The following is a 19,334-nucleotide window of genomic DNA, read 5'->3' on the forward strand; positions in this document are numbered from 1 at the left end:
TTATGAGATATGTTAGTAGGATGGCAAAAACATATTCCTTAGCAGAAGTGTGTATTAAAGGTGTATAGAAGATACAACCGAGAGTTTTGCTAGTCCGTAGAATGCTAGATAGGAATACTAACTTTACTGGATGAAGTGAGTATCACGGAGTTGGAATCTTCACCGGATGAAATAATTAACGAGTTTTGATTTCATCAGAAAAGATGAAGATGCTTGCATTTGCAACAAATTAAGTGGGAGCGCTGAGACATATCTATAATACTTTATGTGGATAACATATCATTGATTATAAATAATGTAATCATGTACTTGATGTGATTAAAAGGTTTCATTGAAAATTAACTTCAATGAAAGGGTATGCACTAAAAACATATTTAGCGTCAAGATCTGTGAAGATATACGCATATTTTCATGTGGAGTTTTAACAAGACTTGAGTATTTAACACTCAATGAGTAAAAACACATGAGTGATTTTAGATCATGAATAATATGTACACAATCAGATGTCCTGTGCTCTAAGATGTTACGAGCATATATCAGAATGATTCATATGATGATCATTGGACAACTGTAAGAATATCCATGAGTGCTTTGTTAGAGCCAAGGATATAAATATATAGTTTTATATGGGGCAATGACAAACAAATCGCTGTAAAATGTTGCATTGATATTAGTCTGGTCACATATAAAAATGAATTTCAATCTCAGTTAGGCTGAGTGTTCATTAAAAGGTAGCACAATGGGCTAGAAGAAGTCTATGCTAGATTTATATGAGTTCTAAATATTATGACGGATTGTACAAATGAAGGCAGAGTATATCATTATTTTGACAAAGACTGAGGGTGTTTGAGTCGAGGAGTTCTTTTAGAACTTGGTGTAGTTCCGTTAGTGTCAGAACTATGAAGCTATATTGTGTGTGACAATATTGGTAACATATTTCAGACCACGGAATTAAATTTACACCAGAAGACCAAACATATACGATTAATGCCGACTTATTTGAAAAATGAGTGATGCGTGGAGACGCAAATGAATTGCAAAATACCTACGTTTCTGAGCATGTCAGATTCGTTGACTGTAACCTCTCCCATGAGCAAACATGATAAGCACCAGAAAGCCACGGTGTTAGATCTTTACAAATGTAAAGTAGATTATTGACTCTAGTTCAAGTGGGAGACTGTTAGAGATATGCCCAAGAGGCAATAATAAAATTGTTATTATTATATCTTTGTGTTTATGATAAATTTTTGCATCCCATGCTATAATTGTATTAACCGGAAACATTAATACTTGTGTGTTTTGTAAACATAAAAGAGTTCCTAGTAAGCCTCTTGTTAAACTAGCTTGTTGATTAATAGATGATCATAGTTTCATGATCATGAACATTGGATGCTATTAATAGCAAGATCATATCATTAGGTGAATGATGTGATGGACATACACCCATAGTAAGCGTAGCATATGATCAAATCATTAAGTTCATTTTGCTTCAAGCTTTAAGATACATAGTAACCTAATCCTTCGACCATGAGATCATGTTAATCACTTATACCGGATGGATGCTTTGATGACATCAAACACTGCTTCGTAAATGGGTAGTTATAAAGGTGGCACTAAGTGTTCGGAAAGTATAGGTTGAAGCGCGTGGATCAATAGTGGGATTTGTCCATCCAAATGACAGATAGATATACTCTGGACCCTCTCGGTGGAATGTCATCCAATTAGCTTGCAAGCATGTGACTAGCTCACAAGGGATGTCATATCACGGTACGAGTAAAGAGTACTTATCAGTAACGAGGTTGAACTAGGTATAGAGATATCGATGATCAAAGCTTGGATAAGTAAAGTATCGCGCTATAAAGGGAATCAGTATCGTATGTTAATGGTTCTTTCAATCACGAAGTCATCCTTGAATATGTGGGAGCCATTATGAATCTCCAGGTCCCGCTATTGGTTATTGATCGGAGAAGTGTCTCGATCATGTCTGCATAGTTCACGAACTATAGGGTGACACACTTAAGGTTCAATGTCGTTTTAATTAGTTATGGAATATGTAACGGAGTTCGAATATTGTTCGGAGTCTCGGATGGGATCCAGGACATCACGAGGATTTCCGGAATGGTCCGGATAATAAGATTCATATATGGGAAGTCACATTCCAAGTTTGGGAATGTTCCGGTGAATTTATGGAAGGTTCTAGAATCATCCGGAATATTTCACTATGGAAGGTGGAGTCCCGACACCAGCCCTAGCCGACGCACAAGGTGGGAAGGTGGAGTCCATGATGGACTCCACCACCTTGGCCGGCCACACCACACGGAAAGGGAGAAATCCCACCTTGACTAGGTTTCCCAATTTGGTAGATTTTGCAATTGGACTCCAATGTGGATTTTGATTGAACCCTAGGGCTTTCCACCTATTTAAAGGGGAGAGGAGGGGAGGGGCCGGCCACCACTTGAGCCGCACCACCAAAGGGCACCTTGGCCGGCGCCCTAGCCCTCTCTCTCTAAACCCTACCGACTCCCTCCTCCACCTCTCTCCCGCACGGCTTTGGCGAAGCCAAGCCAGAGTTCTCCACCACCACCGTCACCACGCCGTCGTGCTGCCGGGATTCCGAGGAGGATCTACTACTTCCGCTGCCCGCTGGAACGGGGAGATGGACATCTTCATCGACACTGTACGTGTGACCGAGTGCGGAGGTGCTGCCCGGTTGCGGCATCATCAAGATCTTCTACGCGCTCTGAGAGCGGCAAGTGATTGACTACATCATCCACGAGATTTATCTCGTTAACGGTTAGAGATCTTCGAGGGTATGATGATCTCATCTCATTGCTACCATCTACTAGATTAGATCTTGGCTTGTTATTCGTTCTTGTGGTAGGATTTTTTTTGTTTTCTATGCTACGTATCCCTACAAAGCTTGGGGATGTTGATGCATGTAAAATGCATGCATGAAATTTTTAGTTTTTTGACACATATTCCCACGTATTTGCAACATATATGATGTGATATGCATGTTTTATATTGATTTTTGAGGATTTACCAATGGCCCCTTTATTTAGGTTATAACTCTACAGGACAGGAAACTTTGTTTTGTGTATTTTTTTAACTTTCAGGGACCTAAATAAAGTCAAAATAAGCTAGAATACCGGGGATGTCAATATTTCATCAAGAGAAGCATCTGGAGCGCTTGGACGTCACGAGATGGTATAGGAGGGCCAAAAGAGGGCAGGTGGCGTGGCCAGGAAAGGAGGGGTACGTCACCCATGCTCTTCCCCCCTCGACCGCCCTATTCGCTTGATTCTTTCGCCCATGGACTCCGTCTGAGCTAAAAACCTTTATATAAAGGACTTGCTGAGGCTTCCTCAAGGAGAGCGTGGCAGAAACATCGAAACACCTAAAATGAGCCAGAATCAACGGAGATTGGAAGGGGAACTCCACCAGAGCCGCTGCCGGAGGGATCTCCACCTTCTCCAACGTCTCCACTATCATCACCATCATTAGGAGGGATTAGTGTACCTCTGGACTATGTGTTTGTGGCAGTAGCTTGATCTATTTTTCTTTTGTTCTTCATAGACTAGTACCATATGAGGTGCTCAACAATATTATCGTCATATATGCAATTTCTATGTGGTGAATCTTTATTCTATGATATTGATATATGAGATTGAAACCTATTATGTGTAAGAAGTATTGGTAGATGCATATCATGTACCCCGTTCTTAAGTACTTGTTCCGATCCAACTTGTATGCAAAAGCATGGGGGAGGGAGAAGTGTGTATTAGATGAAGCATGGTGGTAGTAATTGAATAGTGATAACAAATTCAAGATCTACTATGGTATTTACCTTTATTTTGCTGCCTCACTAGGGATAAAGTGAATTCATGTGCTATAATTATCATGTAGTGTGATAATCTTGTTTGTTCGAGGTAGCATATTTGATAGTCAAACATTATGTCAAACTACTCAAGTCTATACCTTGTTGATTATTAATTCAAGATTGCTTGGAGTTTTCCCTTTCTCGAGGATTATAAGAGAAATGTGTTGCATCATCTCTATGTTAGGACGTAATGCCATATCAATGCTTATGAAACACGTGTTGAAGTTTCACCAGTATTATGTCATTGATGAATTGTTTGTGTCCACTACAACTTAAAAAGAGAGTATACAAGTGAACCCATGAACCTCAGTCCATTTTAAATCATTAGAAACACCTTTTCAAAACATTACCACACTTTATATTTATTTTTATTTATTAATCCGAAAATACCAAAAAAATCATCTTGAGTACTTCCCACTCCAATGGATCTAGTTTTTAGAATAGCTGTTGTGCCTCCTCCTTTCTGATCACTCTCCCGCCGGAGATTCTGCTTTCTCCACATACACACACAAAACCAAAAAAAACCATTATCCCTTTAATGTTTTTGTTTAGCTTGCTTAGTTTGTTTATTTTACTTTACTTTTAGTTATCCTTATATTCTCTATTGTAATACGAAACCTTGTTCTTGAGAACCACACGGTGAAGCTGGGGACACAAGGCAACAACTTTACTTTGCAGGTTGCTAGAAGAGGGTAAGAAGAATTCAGCTCCTAAGCCAATTCCCCGAGATTTCGATATAAACACTCAAGTCACCATTGTGTGGAAAAGATATTTGCTACAACACGCTGCAGTTGGAGCCCCAGCGAGTTGGTACACACAGAGCTGTTACCATCAGTTGCCCACGGTGGTAATCCACTCGATGTGATCAGACATCTCGTGAATTAGAGCTGGAGACAAGCTGTTGGTTAGCCGGGAGGAAAGTATCCATACATTGATTTTACCTTTGCATGAAGATGCAATACTCTCCAAATCTGCATGATAGGTTGGTATTTATCATAATGCGTTCTAAGTGTCTTATTCAAGCAAAGATGTTGTCCTCGAGAACATCTTCTGAAGAACACACCTATATGAGTCTGATTGTTGAATGTTGCAATCTGTGAGAGTTGGGTGCTCTCAAATAAACTCAAGAAAGGCTCAGGAGTATGACGTATAAGCTCCACACCGCGAGGAAGCCTCGCGGCAGCTCTGTATTGGTCTAGACTTTGTGTGAACCTAGTGCGCATAAAATTTATAGTTTAAGGCATAGTCCATTATTTAAGTTGCAAACTAGTGTAATATGAAGTTCTTAGTGGAAGTTCACTTAACAGTCTTCACGTAATGTGCCAATGAGACTTTGTGGGGGATTGTTGGAACATTGCCCTTAGGCCATAGCCCATTGCCCAATACAAATTCTGAAATTCTCTTGACCCATGTGGTATGGCAAGGGGTGGGACTACCTTGCTAGTTGAGAAAGAATTGGTGTGGTTTATAAGGGGGTATGTTCTAGTCCTAATAAGTGAGTGAGAAGAGAGAGAGCCCTCGTGCACTCCTCCACCGCCGCCCGCCTCGCCTCGTCACACACGCACATCATGACGCGCCGCCGAGACGAGCTTATCTTTTTTGCTATTCAGGATTTCTGTTACGAGTCATTAATGGACGTGTTAATGCAGTTGTTTTCGTTCCGGTTTTCTAGATCGTGGTTGTGTCGACTCGGACGTGAGCTACGTCCCACTACCTTCCAGAACCACACTATAAGCGCGAACACAAATCCTAGTCGCATGTACGACACATATGAGACCGCCTCATTTCAGTACATTGCGCCGTCCCCTTCGTCTTCCTCATCCCGTCCTTCGGCGTGCACCGATCGACTGGACAGTAGGCCCCTGGAACCCTGCCTCTCGTAGACCTACGGGTGAGGGGCAATCAACTTTTTTGGGAGCACTTTCGCGCGACTACTGGCAACACGACATCGTCTGATGACGAGTTTTTGAACGACAACTTCCCGAACATCGACAACATCTTCGGCAACCTCAACATGGGAGACAACAATACCCCACCGCCAACGTTGTTGCTGCACCATATGTGTTTCCGCCTTTCTTGTTTCAATCTCCACTGGAATTTCTAGTTCTAGTTTATGTGGTAGATGCAATCGGTTCTTATTATCTGGATGCGATTTTTTCATTTACTACGTTGATATGCATATCTAGTTTACTTGATATTTATATAGTTATAATTTATCAATTTTTTATTCGAATTGAATCATATGGTAATTTGCTTATATGTACAACAAAAGTCTTGGCTCCTCCGTAAATACACGAGTAGCCAAACATATGAAATTTGTACTCCCTTTGTTTCTATTTACTCTGCTTTCTGGGTTGAGTGAAAGTCAAAATTTATAAAGTTTGACTAAAGACATAGCATAAAATCAGCATGCGTAATACCAAAATCAAATAATGTGATGGAACATTTTATGATAATAATCATACTAATGTTTGTTTTATATCTCATATGTTGGTGTTTTTCCTATATATTTGGTCAAAACTTTTTGAACCTTGATTTTGACTAAACCTAAAAGGCAGGGCACTTGTGAACGGAGGGAGTAAAACATGAGATTATAACGACCCACTCCCACATAAAATAGGAGCGTGATTAATCCACAGAAGATCCTATCAAAGCCCAACTTACCATTCACATTCTCTCTCCCATTTTTTCTTGATATTTCTAAATTCTAACTCGGGCGAAGGCTTGTCAAAGTCAACGTTTTCTCACCACCCACCCAAACCTAAAACACACCCGTACGCTTTCTAGCTCTCCTCTTCCTTTTCTCCAGCAACAGTAGAGAGAGGCGACCGAGAGGGCGAGCGCTTTTTCTTCCCCGTTTCTCCGGCGCCGCCGTGGGTTCCCCTCTCCTTCTCCGTCCGCTGCGGCGGCGGAAGGGTGGGGGAACCCTGGATCTGTGCGTTCGGCTGTAAATAGGGTAGGGCTCGGTGCCGGCGGCGGCGTTTGCGAGGGGGCGGCGTCGGCGGGTCCGGCTTTTTGGTCTTCCTGGATTCGGCCCTCTCCCGTCTCCGTTCTTCGCGGTTGCGGCGGATCTATGGGAGTTCTCCTGCGCGACCGGCATGGCGACGATGCGGGGCGCGCGTGGTGGAGATGCCGTCCTCGAGCTCTTCTGTCGACGCGGCGTCATCCCCTCCAACGACGACGCGGAGCTGCTGAGGTATGTGTGCGGAGGATGGAGGGGTCTGGCGGCTGGGTTGGTTTGCGGAAGATGGGGAAGGGATCTGGCTGTCGGTTGTGCGGCGGCTTGGCGTTTGCCACGGATCCGGAGCTGAAGAAGGTTGGGAGCGTGTCTCCCGCCGATGTTCTTTTCGGGTCAAGATCCAGCTTCATGGAGCTGGTGGAAATTGCGGATCTTCAACGCCTGTGTGCTAGGGGCCTCTTCTGCTCCAGGGATGCAGCTTCTCCGTGCGGTTTCCTCCCTCCGACGACGGTGGTCGGATGTGCGCGGTGCGGCGGCGGCGGATGCGGCGAAGACGGAGGACTAGTGTTCTCTGGATTCTTCTCCGTAGATAAGTGGTGTCACCTGGTTGGCCTGTATCCTCTCTGGTTTATGCGTATTTGTACTGCTCTGTACTGTATTTCCTTACCGTATGAATACAAGTAACGTATGCCTTTCGGGCGTACGTAGTCAAAAAAAAAAAAAAAACACACCCGTCAGACGTGGCAGTAAGCTAACCCACCCTCTCCCCGGAGACCATGCGATTGCGATGCACCCCGCCGCCACCGTAGCTTGCAAAAATGGCGCGCGTTGGTCACCACCCCGTCTCCTACATCACCACATTCCCATCGTATCGTGCCCATTTCCCACGAACCAGCGCGCACCATGACGATATCCACGTGCCACTCTTCTTCTTCTTTAAAACATGAGCTCCAAAGTCTTAACCATACCTCGAGTTGCCTTGGAGAAGAAGCGCCATCGCAGACCCCACCCCGGCCACGCCGTCCTCTCTTCAAAACCACTTCCTCACCGGCCTCCTCCTACTTAAGCTCTCGGCTTTCCGCCGCTTACCTTTGCGCCAGTAGACACCATCCAGTAAGCTAGCTGCTGTGTACATGCATGCCATGGCGCGAGCCGTGCAAGATCGCCTCCCGTTCCTCGCATCGCCCCCGCCGCCCGCGCCAGCGCCGGCGAGGACGAGGAACCCGTCCCTCTCCGAGATGCTCAGCCTCGTCAGCGCCGCCACCGTCGACCCGGCAGGCACGGACGACGACGCTTCCGGCTCCGGCTCCGTGTTCTCGCTCGCGATGCCGCAGCCCACGCCTGGTGGCGGCATCGACGACGGTAATGCGGGCTGTGCCGCGCCGGGCCGGACCATCCAGTTCCGGCTCGCGTTCACCGACCTGACATACAGCGTCCGGCGCTCGCGCCACGGCGGCGACGACGCCGATGGGAGGCTCTGCCTTCCCGTGCAGCTTCGGAGCGACCGCGTCACGGCGGCGGCGACCGACGCGCACGCGCCGCGGACCAAGGCGCTGCTGGACTGCGTCTCCGGGGAGGCGCGGGAGGGCGAGATCCTGGCCGTGATGGGCGCCAGCGGGTCCGGCAAGTCCACGCTCATCGACGCGCTCGCCAACCGCATCTCCCGCGACGCGCTCAAGGGCGCCGTCACGCTCAACGGCGAGCCGCTCACCGGCAACATCCTCAAGTCCATGTCCGCCTACGTCATGCAGGACGACCTGCTCTTCCCCATGCTCACCGTCACCGAGACGCTCTCCTTCGCCGCCGACTTCCGCCTCCCGCGCTCGCTCTCCGCCGCCAAGAAGCGCTCGCGCGTGCAGGCGCTCATCGACCAGCTCGGCCTCCGCGCGGCCGCCGACACCATCATCGGCGACGAGGGCCACCGCGGGGTCTCTGGTGGGGAGCGTCGAAGGGTCTCCATCGGCACCGACATCATCCACGACCCGATCCTGCTCTTCCTGGACGAGCCCACCTCGGGGCTCGACTCCACGTCCGCGTTCATGGTCGTCAAGGTGCTCCGCCGGATCGCCGAGAGCGGCAGCATTGTCATCACCTCCATCCACCAGCCCAGCCAGCGCATCCTCGGCCTCCTCGACCGCCTCATCCTCCTCTCCGGCGGCCGCACCGTCTTCAGCGGAGCACCCTCCGCGCTCCCTCCCTACTTCGCCGAGTTCGGGTTCCCGGTCCCCGACGACGAGAACCGCGCCGAGTTCGCGCTCGATCTCATCCGCGAGCTCGAGTCGTCGCCGACGGGCACGAAGCCTCTCGTCGACTTCCACCGCACGTGGAAGATCATGCACGCGGCTAGCCCCGACGCGACTGCGTGGGCGCCGACCATGTCGCTGAAGGAGGCCATCAGCGCGAGCGTCTCGCGCGGGAAGCTGGTGTCGGGCGCGGACGTGGCCGCCGGGGAGATGCGCACGTCGTACGCGAACCCGTTCTGGGTGGAGATGAAGGTGCTGACGAGGCGGTCGGCGCTCAACACGCGGCGCATGCCGGAGCTGTTCCTGATCCGCCTGGGCGCCGTGGTGGTGACCGGCGTGATCCTGGCCACCGTCTTCTTCCGCCTGGACCAGTCGCCCAAGGGAGCGCAGGAGCGGCTCGGCTTCTTCGCCTTCGCCATGTCCACCATGTTCTACACCTGCGCCGACGCGCTCCCGGTGTTCCTCCAGGAGCGCTACGTGTTCCTCCGGGAGACGGCCTACGGCGCGTACCGCCACGTCTCCTACGTGCTCTCCAACGCCATCGTCTCCTTCCCGCCGCTCGTCGTCCTGTCTCTGGCCTTCGCCTTCACCACGTTCTTCGCCGTCGGCCTGGCCGGCGGCGTGTCCGGGTTCGCCTTCTACACGCTGGCAATCCTGGCCTCGTTTTGGGCGGGCAGCGGCTTTGTGACGTTCCTCTCCGGCGTGATCCCGCACGTCATGATCGGGTACACGGTGGTGGTGGCCATCCTGGCCTACTTCCTGCTCTTCAGCGGCTTCTTCATCAACCGGGACAGGATTCCGGCCTACTGGCTGTGGTTCCACTACATGTCGCTCGTCAAGTACCCGTTCGAGGGAGTGCTGCAGAACGAGTTCGGCCGCGCCGGCGAGTGCTTCGTGCGGGGCGCGCAGATCTTCGACAACTCGCCGATCGGGAGGCTGCCGGAGGCGGTGAAGGAGAGGGTGCTGGCGTCCATCAGCTCCTCGCTCGGATACCGGATCGCCCCGGACACCTGTGTCGCCACCGGGATGACCGTGCTGGGGCAGGTGGCCGTGACGCAGCTCGGCAAGTGGGAGTGCCTGCTCGTGACGGCGGCGTGGGGATTCTTCTTCCGGATCCTCTTCTACTTCAGCCTCGTGCTCGGCAGCAAGAACAAGAGGAGGTGATCTTGTTTCGTTTCGTACAGGGGCGCCCGCGCGCGCGTATGCATACGTTTGAATCCAATCCAAGCAAAAGGGTGACATGACTAAGTTATCAGCTACAGGTTTCTGAAATTGTTAAACAGATTTGCTTTTGGCTATCTTTTCTTTGTGATTTTGCAAGTCAAATAATTAAGTAGGTTTTGCAAGTATACATATGCTTCCTATCCACTATCCTTTTTGTTCTTCTTCTTAGACTGTTGTAGCCATGTACAATTATGAAAATGAAGTAGCACTGGTTTGTTCCTTGCTTGTTGATCTCTTATCCGTCTCGTTCTCTTCACTTTATTTGGTGAGTTGTGGTTCGGAACTTCATTCGCAATGCATGTTCACCGCTGCAAAAAGTAGAAGGCTACTTCTTCTGGGCACTGGAACGAATAAAGCAGGACCCCTTTCTGAGCTTTTCATAAAACATAGCATAATAAATCTGTGCTGTTCTCATGTGATTATGTTCCTTTATGTTCGTACCAGAACTTCAGTCCTATCAAAAACAGAAAAAACGCTTCAGATAACATACCAATAAGCCTCGAAAAGAACACATAGATATTTAATTATTTATGCAGAACTCGCAAAAAGCTGTGATATTTTCATTAGTCAACATGCTACAACACACGCAGATGAAGTTAGATAAGAACCGTGTGTGAGTGATCGGGGAGATTGGTTTGGTTGGAGACTGTTAGGTGTGTCATATCCAAAGGGTCATACCTGTATTGGTGGGTCTTGATGGATGATCACGAGATAACGTACTAGCTTACGTGGTCTATCATTCCTTCGTTGACACTACTTATGTAAAAAAAACTCTGTTTTGCGTTTCTTGTGCAACTGACCATACATCTTGGTTCTAGAGTAGAATTTGATGACAGTGTTGTATTAGAGACGGCAACAAGAACATGTTTAACATTTAGACCTAAGTTTGGCAACAAAGTTTTCCAATTAATAAAGGTTTTTTTTAAGTCGCCAAGTAAAATTTGACCAAACTTTTTTAAAAAAAAAATCTATAGGTATGATATCATATGAAAATATATTTCATGACATATCTAATGCTATTGATTTTGTATTTTGCATGTTAATGATTTTTTTTATAAAAACTTGGTCAAACTTTGCATGATTTAACATTTCAAAATAATATAAGGCTTATTTATTGGAATGGAGGTACTAGTATTTAGCTGGCCTATCAACACTTCATTTTCAGAAAAAAGAGGTCCATAGTTGTTTGTTTTTTCAATACTATAAAAACAAATATTACTACCCCAATTTTTAATTACGACCAAACACATCAAAATATTTGAAACTGAGATATTTTACGAAACTACAATATGGCTGAAATACTTCAAAAATACTTTGCTACCAAATCGTAGCTTCAGACTCTGTTTTTGAGCTATGTCTTTTTAATACCACCCATCACGCTGCAGGCGCCTCGTAACCAAGGTTTTCGGTATCGAGTTACCAGCCAGTTTTGTTTTTTCGTCAATAGTATCGTATCGTAGGATCGTATCATAGTATCACGATACTATGAGATTTCTATTTTCCAAAATATAATTATTTTTTGTATTAAATAAAATAGTTACCTACCATATATTTCTAGAAAAACATAGTGCCATGTCATATTATTCTCGTAAGAGAGTGGTATATCATATTCTAAACTTGAAGCATGTAGCCCAACACCACACGAGGGATGCAGAGACGGCAAATAGTATGTTTAGTCCATAGCATGAAACCAATGAAGCAATTACCTGCTTATAAGGCTCGCTGATATCATCAGGTGAACTAATTATTTCATTAGTTTTTAACTAACGTGTGGTATCACTTGTCGTAGAAGTATTGGGATACTACCGATTCAAAGCATGGTATTGCATTCTGACAATGATACCACCCTGATTAGGATACACAGTAGATACATATCGTTTCAGCCAGGTAGGATCTTAGTATTGTAAGATACTAGGATCTATATCGCACCCTCATGATTGGGGGCAGAAAACCAATTACCTCAGTGGCTGGGCAAAGAATACTGTAATTTTGGAGAGTACTTCTGTTTAGGAAAGAAGAGATCGGGATTGAAATCCCCAATAAGGCAAAAAAAGGGTGTATTTTTGAAGAATACTTCAGTTGTAAAACAAAAAGTGCAGTTTTGAAGAATGCTTCAGTTTTAAAACCACATCTATTCGTTGCATCCAAGCACCGGCGCCGTTTGGCCACTCAGTGTTCTTAAACTAAAGTATTACAAGGCAAATGGATTTCAATTTCTCCACTTTCAGAAATAGATGTTCCGGGTTGTTTTTCGAATACTTCAAAAATAGCACGTTTTGATATATACTGGAGTACAGTATTAATACCAGAGTTTTAAGTCGGTAATGAACTCATCAAAGTATTTAATTAGTGTTTAAAATAAACTGTAGTATTAGTGAAATACTTCAAAAATACTTTGCTACCTAGCAGTCTAGCACAACCTTAATTTAATACTTCAAGACTTTTACAAACCAACGTATTCTCCGAATACTTCAAAAATACTTTGATGCCAAACGGGGCCTTAGCTTTCTGGAACATAACGTGCATGTACTGCATAAACGATCCCATTCTGACAGGGTATCCATAACCGACGAGCGGTCAACGTCTCCTACTGCTAATAGATCTCTGCGCTGCTCCTGTTAGCTCGTTCTTTCTTAGGTTTGGAACAACAGAAACCGGCAACTGAACCATTTCAGAGGAAGCATCATGATGAATTCATGATCATCGTCGCCCGCGACTGGAGGGGTTTAGTGGTTGCCTGGCAGGCAGATTCCCTATAGAGATGCTAGGAAGGAGGCGAGCAGGAGCAGCAGAGCCCTATGTTTGGACTTTGGAAAGAAGAAGCATCAGTTAGGCCGGGCCGTGGTGGACTGGGCTGAGCGTCTGACTCTTAAGAGTGGATGAGCTGCACCGTACCAAACCGACGGGGAAGGGAATACGGATACGGCAACGCTCGGCATACGCTCCAGCGGCTATGGCGTGCACCGTGCTGCGTAGCAGTCCCTGGTACTCCGTATAATAATGTGCATGCGTACGCGACGCACGCCTGGTCCTGGTCTTGGTGTAGCTCAGCGACCCCCCACCAGAACGCACACGTACGTACGTGCCGGATCATCTGCGGCCCGACAGCATTCGAGTAGCTGCGTGTTCCTGGAATGTCCTGAGATCGATGTTGCAATATTATAATGTGAAATCGCAGTATGTCGTGCAGGGCATTTTTCTGTATTTGCAGAAAATAAAATATAAACAAGCTTGGAGCTATACTGCCATGTGTTGCCATATCTTTGCTGAGTATATAGCTCTTTGCCGGATGCCAAAATACCGGGTACTCGGCAAACGATTTCTTTGCCATGTACAAAAGAAAACACAAATTACATTTGGCAACGCCACGTCGCCATCTTTGCCTAGTGTTAGACATACGCACTCCACAAAGTCAATCTTCGCATTGACACTAGGCAAAGACATTAGGTTTCAAAAATTATTTTCCCTCTCACTAATGTCAAACCTCGAAAACCGACTATTGTCAATGCTATTGAGTATTGTATAGAAGAAACCCGACTATTGTCATCAGAATGAAGCCTCTTCTTAAAAAAACAAGACCAACCTAGGCACTAACACCCGTTGATATTTCTGTATAGAAGAAAACTCCTGAGCACCCTGCCGAGCCCAAGGCTCAAACCCGGGTGGACAGCATGCGCTCTCACATGCCTTGCCACCAGACCGACGGTCTGTTCTCAATGAAGCATCTTCTTGCCAATGCTGTTGAGAAGTCTGACAAAATCATTCTTCAAGAACTCAGGAAGGGTGTCATTGCCTACCAAAATTCTTGCAATATTATGTATTGTTGGAGAGATTTTTGTTGCCCTGAAAATCTAAACTCCATTACATCTCGTTCAACCTTATGCCTAATTGTGAAAGTACGTGGAGAGCTGTGTCTATGGTGAAAAGAGAAGTTACCTTCTATCTGTCTCAATGTGATCAAATTCTCTAGGAAAACATATGTTCTCATCAAGCAGTGTTGGCAAAGCAGCTGCAAATATCTCTTTGCTATCAGTTCCAGTTTCAGTGTGATAAAACTGTAGAACAGATGGCAAATGCTGCCCATCTTCATAAAATAGAGCAAAGGAGAGCACCTTAGATAATGTATTAACAATCAATGGTACTAGTTCAGTGTTTAGATAGTTTGCCAGTTCATGCAGAGTAATAACTGCTTGGTCATTGTTTGGGTGAGACACGATAAGCTTTGGCATGAGTGATGGAACCATTCTCCTAATCATCTCTTCAGTCTTAATCCCAAGAACAGCCTCGGCAAATTCACTGATCACTGCAGGATGACTCAAAACTCTAGATGACATGTAATCATATAAATTATCTCTAACACTTCTTCACAAGAAATTCTATTCCTCCTTTGAAACAGTAAGTGCAGCATCTGTGAACTAATCTCGATGTGGTCCTCCTTACAATGGGATCAGGGTTTTCAAGCTGAGCAATAAGAAATACAAAGGAGCAGAAAAAAACCCTCTCCTTGAGTATCACTAGCTTGCATAACTGTAGCAGTTGATTCCAAAAGAGTAAGTAGAACATGAGAATCTCGAGGCTATCAGATCTTGCAGAACTAGGAAAATAAATTAAGTGCAGTTTTGTTACAAGCAAATGCAGATAAATTTATATTCCTCAACCAAGGGAATGCCTTCAACAGTATTTGGTAACCATAACCCAAACAGAACATGTTTTGTTTAATAAAAAGCGTAAAGTCGAAAATGCATAGTCTGAAATCAGGGAAAAAGATGCATATTTACTTACTCAAGTTTCTTGAACATCACTCCGAGCATCCTACGACCAGAGTACAATACAATAATGGGTAGTGACATAAGAACCTCATTTTGAACATCCGCAGATTCACCATGGACAGCCAGTTCAAGGACTTCAAGGTGACATTCAGTATTCAGTCTATCGCCAATCTTGGCAAAAACTTGTACCATAAGGCATTTTAACTTCCAGTCCAAACATGCTCGAGTGGAAGCATGACCGTCAGACCACATCCGTTTCAGCAAACTGATGAGATCAACATATGCTGGATAACCATAGTCTTCACCATGGTCACCAATCAACCGAGATTCATCTTCAAATAGTTTAGTGTCTCCAGGATGATAGGCTACATAGACATTCGGACATTAGGTGAACAACAAAATTGAAAGAAAGAGAGCCATATCATCATGTATCCAGGAATGTTAGGTCTGTCCTAAGATCAAAGCTATGAGGCTTATGAGCTTATCATAGAACAACAGCATCAGTAGATCCCTTATTCATATTTATAACCTTCTGATAGGCTCAAGTGCTGTTCTATGTTCTAGATGATTTGATTTCAGGGAAGGATGGATTGTTGGGGATGTAAGCATGCAGGGTCTATAAGCTGGCTTACAGAAACAGCTCATCAAAATTATTCAGTAAGCTACCTTATATGAAGTCCAAGTCATTCCAAGAAGTTGTATTGAATAAGCCTACGCTACAGTAATCTACCTTATTTGATTTCAGGGAAGGATGTAAACACAAAACAGGATTACAAAAACCTAAAAAGAATATTAAGTAATGAATTTGTTATAGCTAAAGCAACCTAAGATCCCATATATACTTCACATAAATTGCAATATGGCATGTCCAAAATGCAAAAGGAGGAAAACCTTACATCGGAGAAGCATTACAGTCTGAAGAGCTTCGAAATATGGTAATACGTCAAAGGAAAACAAAAATTTCTTGGTTGCCTGCATCATTCAATAATGGTTAGGATGTCAAGTTAAAAAACGATGACTAGCTATCAGTGACACACAGCTTCATGGTTCCTGCCTACCTGCTTGCAGATCCAAGGGATCTAGGAGATAACTTGCGTAGAAATTCTAACAAACAGACTTGTCTTTGGATTAACGACTTGTATAGCCATCTCAGGCTTCAACGGATAAGCATAATGATTATCAGGTGACAAGAACTTAATGCATGAATTTAGTGACAGTTGAAGATCATAGGCATAATCTTTTGCTAGTTTCTGTCTTATGCCAGCAGAAAATAATTTAGTCGTAGATGGATCAGCAGATGACTGATTCTGAAACCTTTAGACGTTTGTAACAAATATTTTCCTGGTTCTGAGCTATTCTTTTCTGGCCCGCTTTTGGCAGATCAAATACAGATTTCTCCTGAAAGTTGCCTCGGTCACCTCTGTCATCCACAGATATAGAACTCTGACCGAATTTGCCAACAACCGGTCGAATGCATTCAGTCAGTTTGCCATAAGGCTTGGGCACGTACAGCAACTTCAGAAGGATCTCTGGATTCCATACTTTTGGGGGGCAGAATTTTACTATTCTCTTGTATGCATTACACATCGCAGCCTGCAAAAAGTAGCGTTAATACATGGAATAACCCACAAAAACCAGGGAAATATAGTTGTTAACCTAAAGCTCCGAGCTTCTGCTGGTCTGTACTGCTCTTGGAAAAACATTGACAATATCAGCAGCCGAGGATTTAACAATATAAACAGGACATGAAGAATGCAGAGCATGAAAACAGGTACCCATTGAAAAGTCATACTCCACATCTCTGCAGAAACGAAATAAACTGTAATGCTACTTGACAATGTTTGTGCACACTCCCATAATATCCAGAACAAAATAAAATCTACATCACAGTGTATTTAAGGCTTTTAACATTAGGCACAGGGAACCAGTACAATGCTTGTTGCATTATATATTCTTATGATCTTATCTTAAGGTCCCCAATTGTAAATCTTTACGAGAATATCCCCGCTATGACTAACAGAAGTTTTTTGGAAAGCCTATAGTTGATCAATTATACAACTGTTATCGGTACAATGTAGTTTGACACACACAAAATAGGCTATTGTGTATAAAGCATATCCAGAGAAGGCAAACAGATCAGCATTCTTGTGACGAAGTTCAAGATGGGACTTGGTTAACCATTTTCGTTTCGAACTCGAACCTATTTAACCATATTGTGGAAATGGTTAAAACGGTTAACCACTAAATCATTAGAGTTACAAATGGTTAACCATTGGTTACTGAGGTTCGAACCAATTTTAGCATTTGTGGTAGAAGGCTGATCACAGAGTGTTCATATACACGTACCGAGACACTCATCACTGCCTAGCTAATCTCATAGCAGTTAGCTAACACCTACAGATAAGCTCTGTGCTGGCACAACCGCACAAGACTAGGAGAAGCTACCGAACTCTACTGAAAGCTCGAGTGCGGAGCCAAGGCAGCGGCGGCCTGACCAAGTACGTGGTGGCGTCGAGCGCGGCGTTGAGTCCGCGACGGTGACTGTACTCATTCTCGCTCAGCACGGCAATGGCCGACCTCGATGCCGGAGACAGTGACCGCGCTCGTCTCGCTGAGGACGGCAACGGTTGGCCTCGACGCCAACGACGGTGACCGCGCTCGTCTCTCTCAGGTGGCAAGGATCAGCCTCGACGCCGGCGACGGTGACCGCGCTCATCTCGGTCAGGACGGAAAGGGTCGGCCTCGACGCCGGCGACGGTGACCGTGCTCTTCTCGCTCAGGACGGCAAGGGTCGGCCTCGATGCCGGGGACGGTGACCGCGCTTGTCTCGCTCAGGACAGCAAGGTCAGCCTCGACGCCGGCGACGGTGACCGCGCTCGTCTCGCTCAGGACGGCAAGGGTCAGCTTGAACGCCTGCGACGGTGACTGCTCTTGTAGCGCTGAGGAAGGCAACGTTGAGCTGAACGCCGGCGATGGCCCCCGTAAGAACATCCTGGTCACTGCGACATCCGGCAGCGGCAGCACCTCGTGTGCAGCATGTCAGCCTCGCAGGGCACACTATCACGTCCCAACTTGGACCTCCGACAGCCGTGCGCGATCTAGACGATCACAGCCTCAGGGGAGTCAGGGCTCAGGATTAGGTACAGGAACCGATAACCCTTGGGAAAAGAGGTTCGAACCTAAATAACCTATAGTAATTTAAGGTTAACCCAATGGCCCATTGGGCTGTTTTTTAGGTTCGGTTAACCTAACCATTGGTTATACGGTAACCGAGTCTCATCCTTAGACGAAGTGAAGGGAATAATTATTGACCAAAAAAGTGCAAATATAATCCAGCATTCCAGCATTACAGATTTGCATTCTATGTTTCTTCCAGGTGCCAAATTTATTTTCTACATTACTACTGCACTGATATCTAGAGACTGATTCATGAAAAAAAATCACCTGAACAAAAAAGGATATAATTAGGCAAATATAGAAGAAGTACGTATAGACCAATATTCTTTGCTGCTAATACAACTTAGGATGCCTGGATATTGGTTCTTATCGCATTTTAAGAATATAAGAAAACAAAGTTCAAACCAACGCATTATAAGCTTTTCAAAACATAAATATCAGCTGGCAAATATGCTAAAGCAAAAAAAAGGCAAGATCGGCAGAACAAAGTGATCTAGTAAAGCATCTAACTATTACTATCTCATAAATTCCTTTCACATAGTAAAACCAATGTGAGGAATATCTTCACCACCATGTAACTTTTAACTGCTCCAAATAACATCCTGAATGAGTACAATAATCAAGACAAGAGCATACCGGACATTAGAAAGCTCATTAGTATCTTAGCTTAGAATCAATGTGATTGAGCGAAGAATAGTTTCCATAGGAAGAATCTCAACAGTCGTCACCGTTGCAACGATCCACGCAACATCAAAACAAACCTGTCAACCCAAGCTGATTAATCAGTGTGTCAAAGTTACATAAATATAACTGAAAATATACAAAGGCTCAAGGCTAAATACCAACCTTGTGCAGGGATTCATCCCCATAGCAGAGAATAGACCAAGCAGCGGAAACAAATGGCATGGTAACGAGCCCTTCAACATGCAGGGTACCATCTGTAAGGCATTTGTTGATGAGTCTCATCAGCGAAGTGGCAAATGGACACCACCTCATGTCACCTGACAGGTCAACCAGCACGCCAGGTGCATTTTTAGTCTGGAACCTGTCTGAGAGCTCACTAAAAATCACAGGGGAGTCCA

The 19,334-nt window shown here is 45.3% G+C and overlaps 1 protein-coding gene across 1 annotated transcript; it reads left to right on the top strand.

The window, feature by feature from the left end:
- The first annotated feature begins 7,972 nt into the window (after positions 1–7,972).
- Positions 7,973–10,507, top strand: LOC124667364 (ABC transporter G family member 6-like). The gene has a single exon (XM_047204657.1). The coding sequence runs from the start codon at positions 7,973–7,975 to the stop codon at positions 10,244–10,246; it is 2,274 nt and encodes a 757-aa protein (XP_047060613.1). The 3' UTR covers positions 10,247–10,507.
- The last annotated feature ends 8,827 nt before the right edge of the window (positions 10,508–19,334 follow it).

The sequence above is a fragment of the Lolium rigidum genome, chromosome 6 (assembly GCF_022539505.1).
Source record: "Lolium rigidum isolate FL_2022 chromosome 6, APGP_CSIRO_Lrig_0.1, whole genome shotgun sequence".
Lineage (NCBI taxonomy): Eukaryota > Viridiplantae > Streptophyta > Magnoliopsida > Poales > Poaceae > Lolium > Lolium rigidum.

Bases quoted from the DNA above. Each gene is read 5' to 3' on its own strand.
- LOC124667364 (XM_047204657.1), top strand. From the start codon at position 7,973: ATGCATGCCATGGCGCGAGCCGTGCAAGATCGCCTCCCGTTCCTCGCA.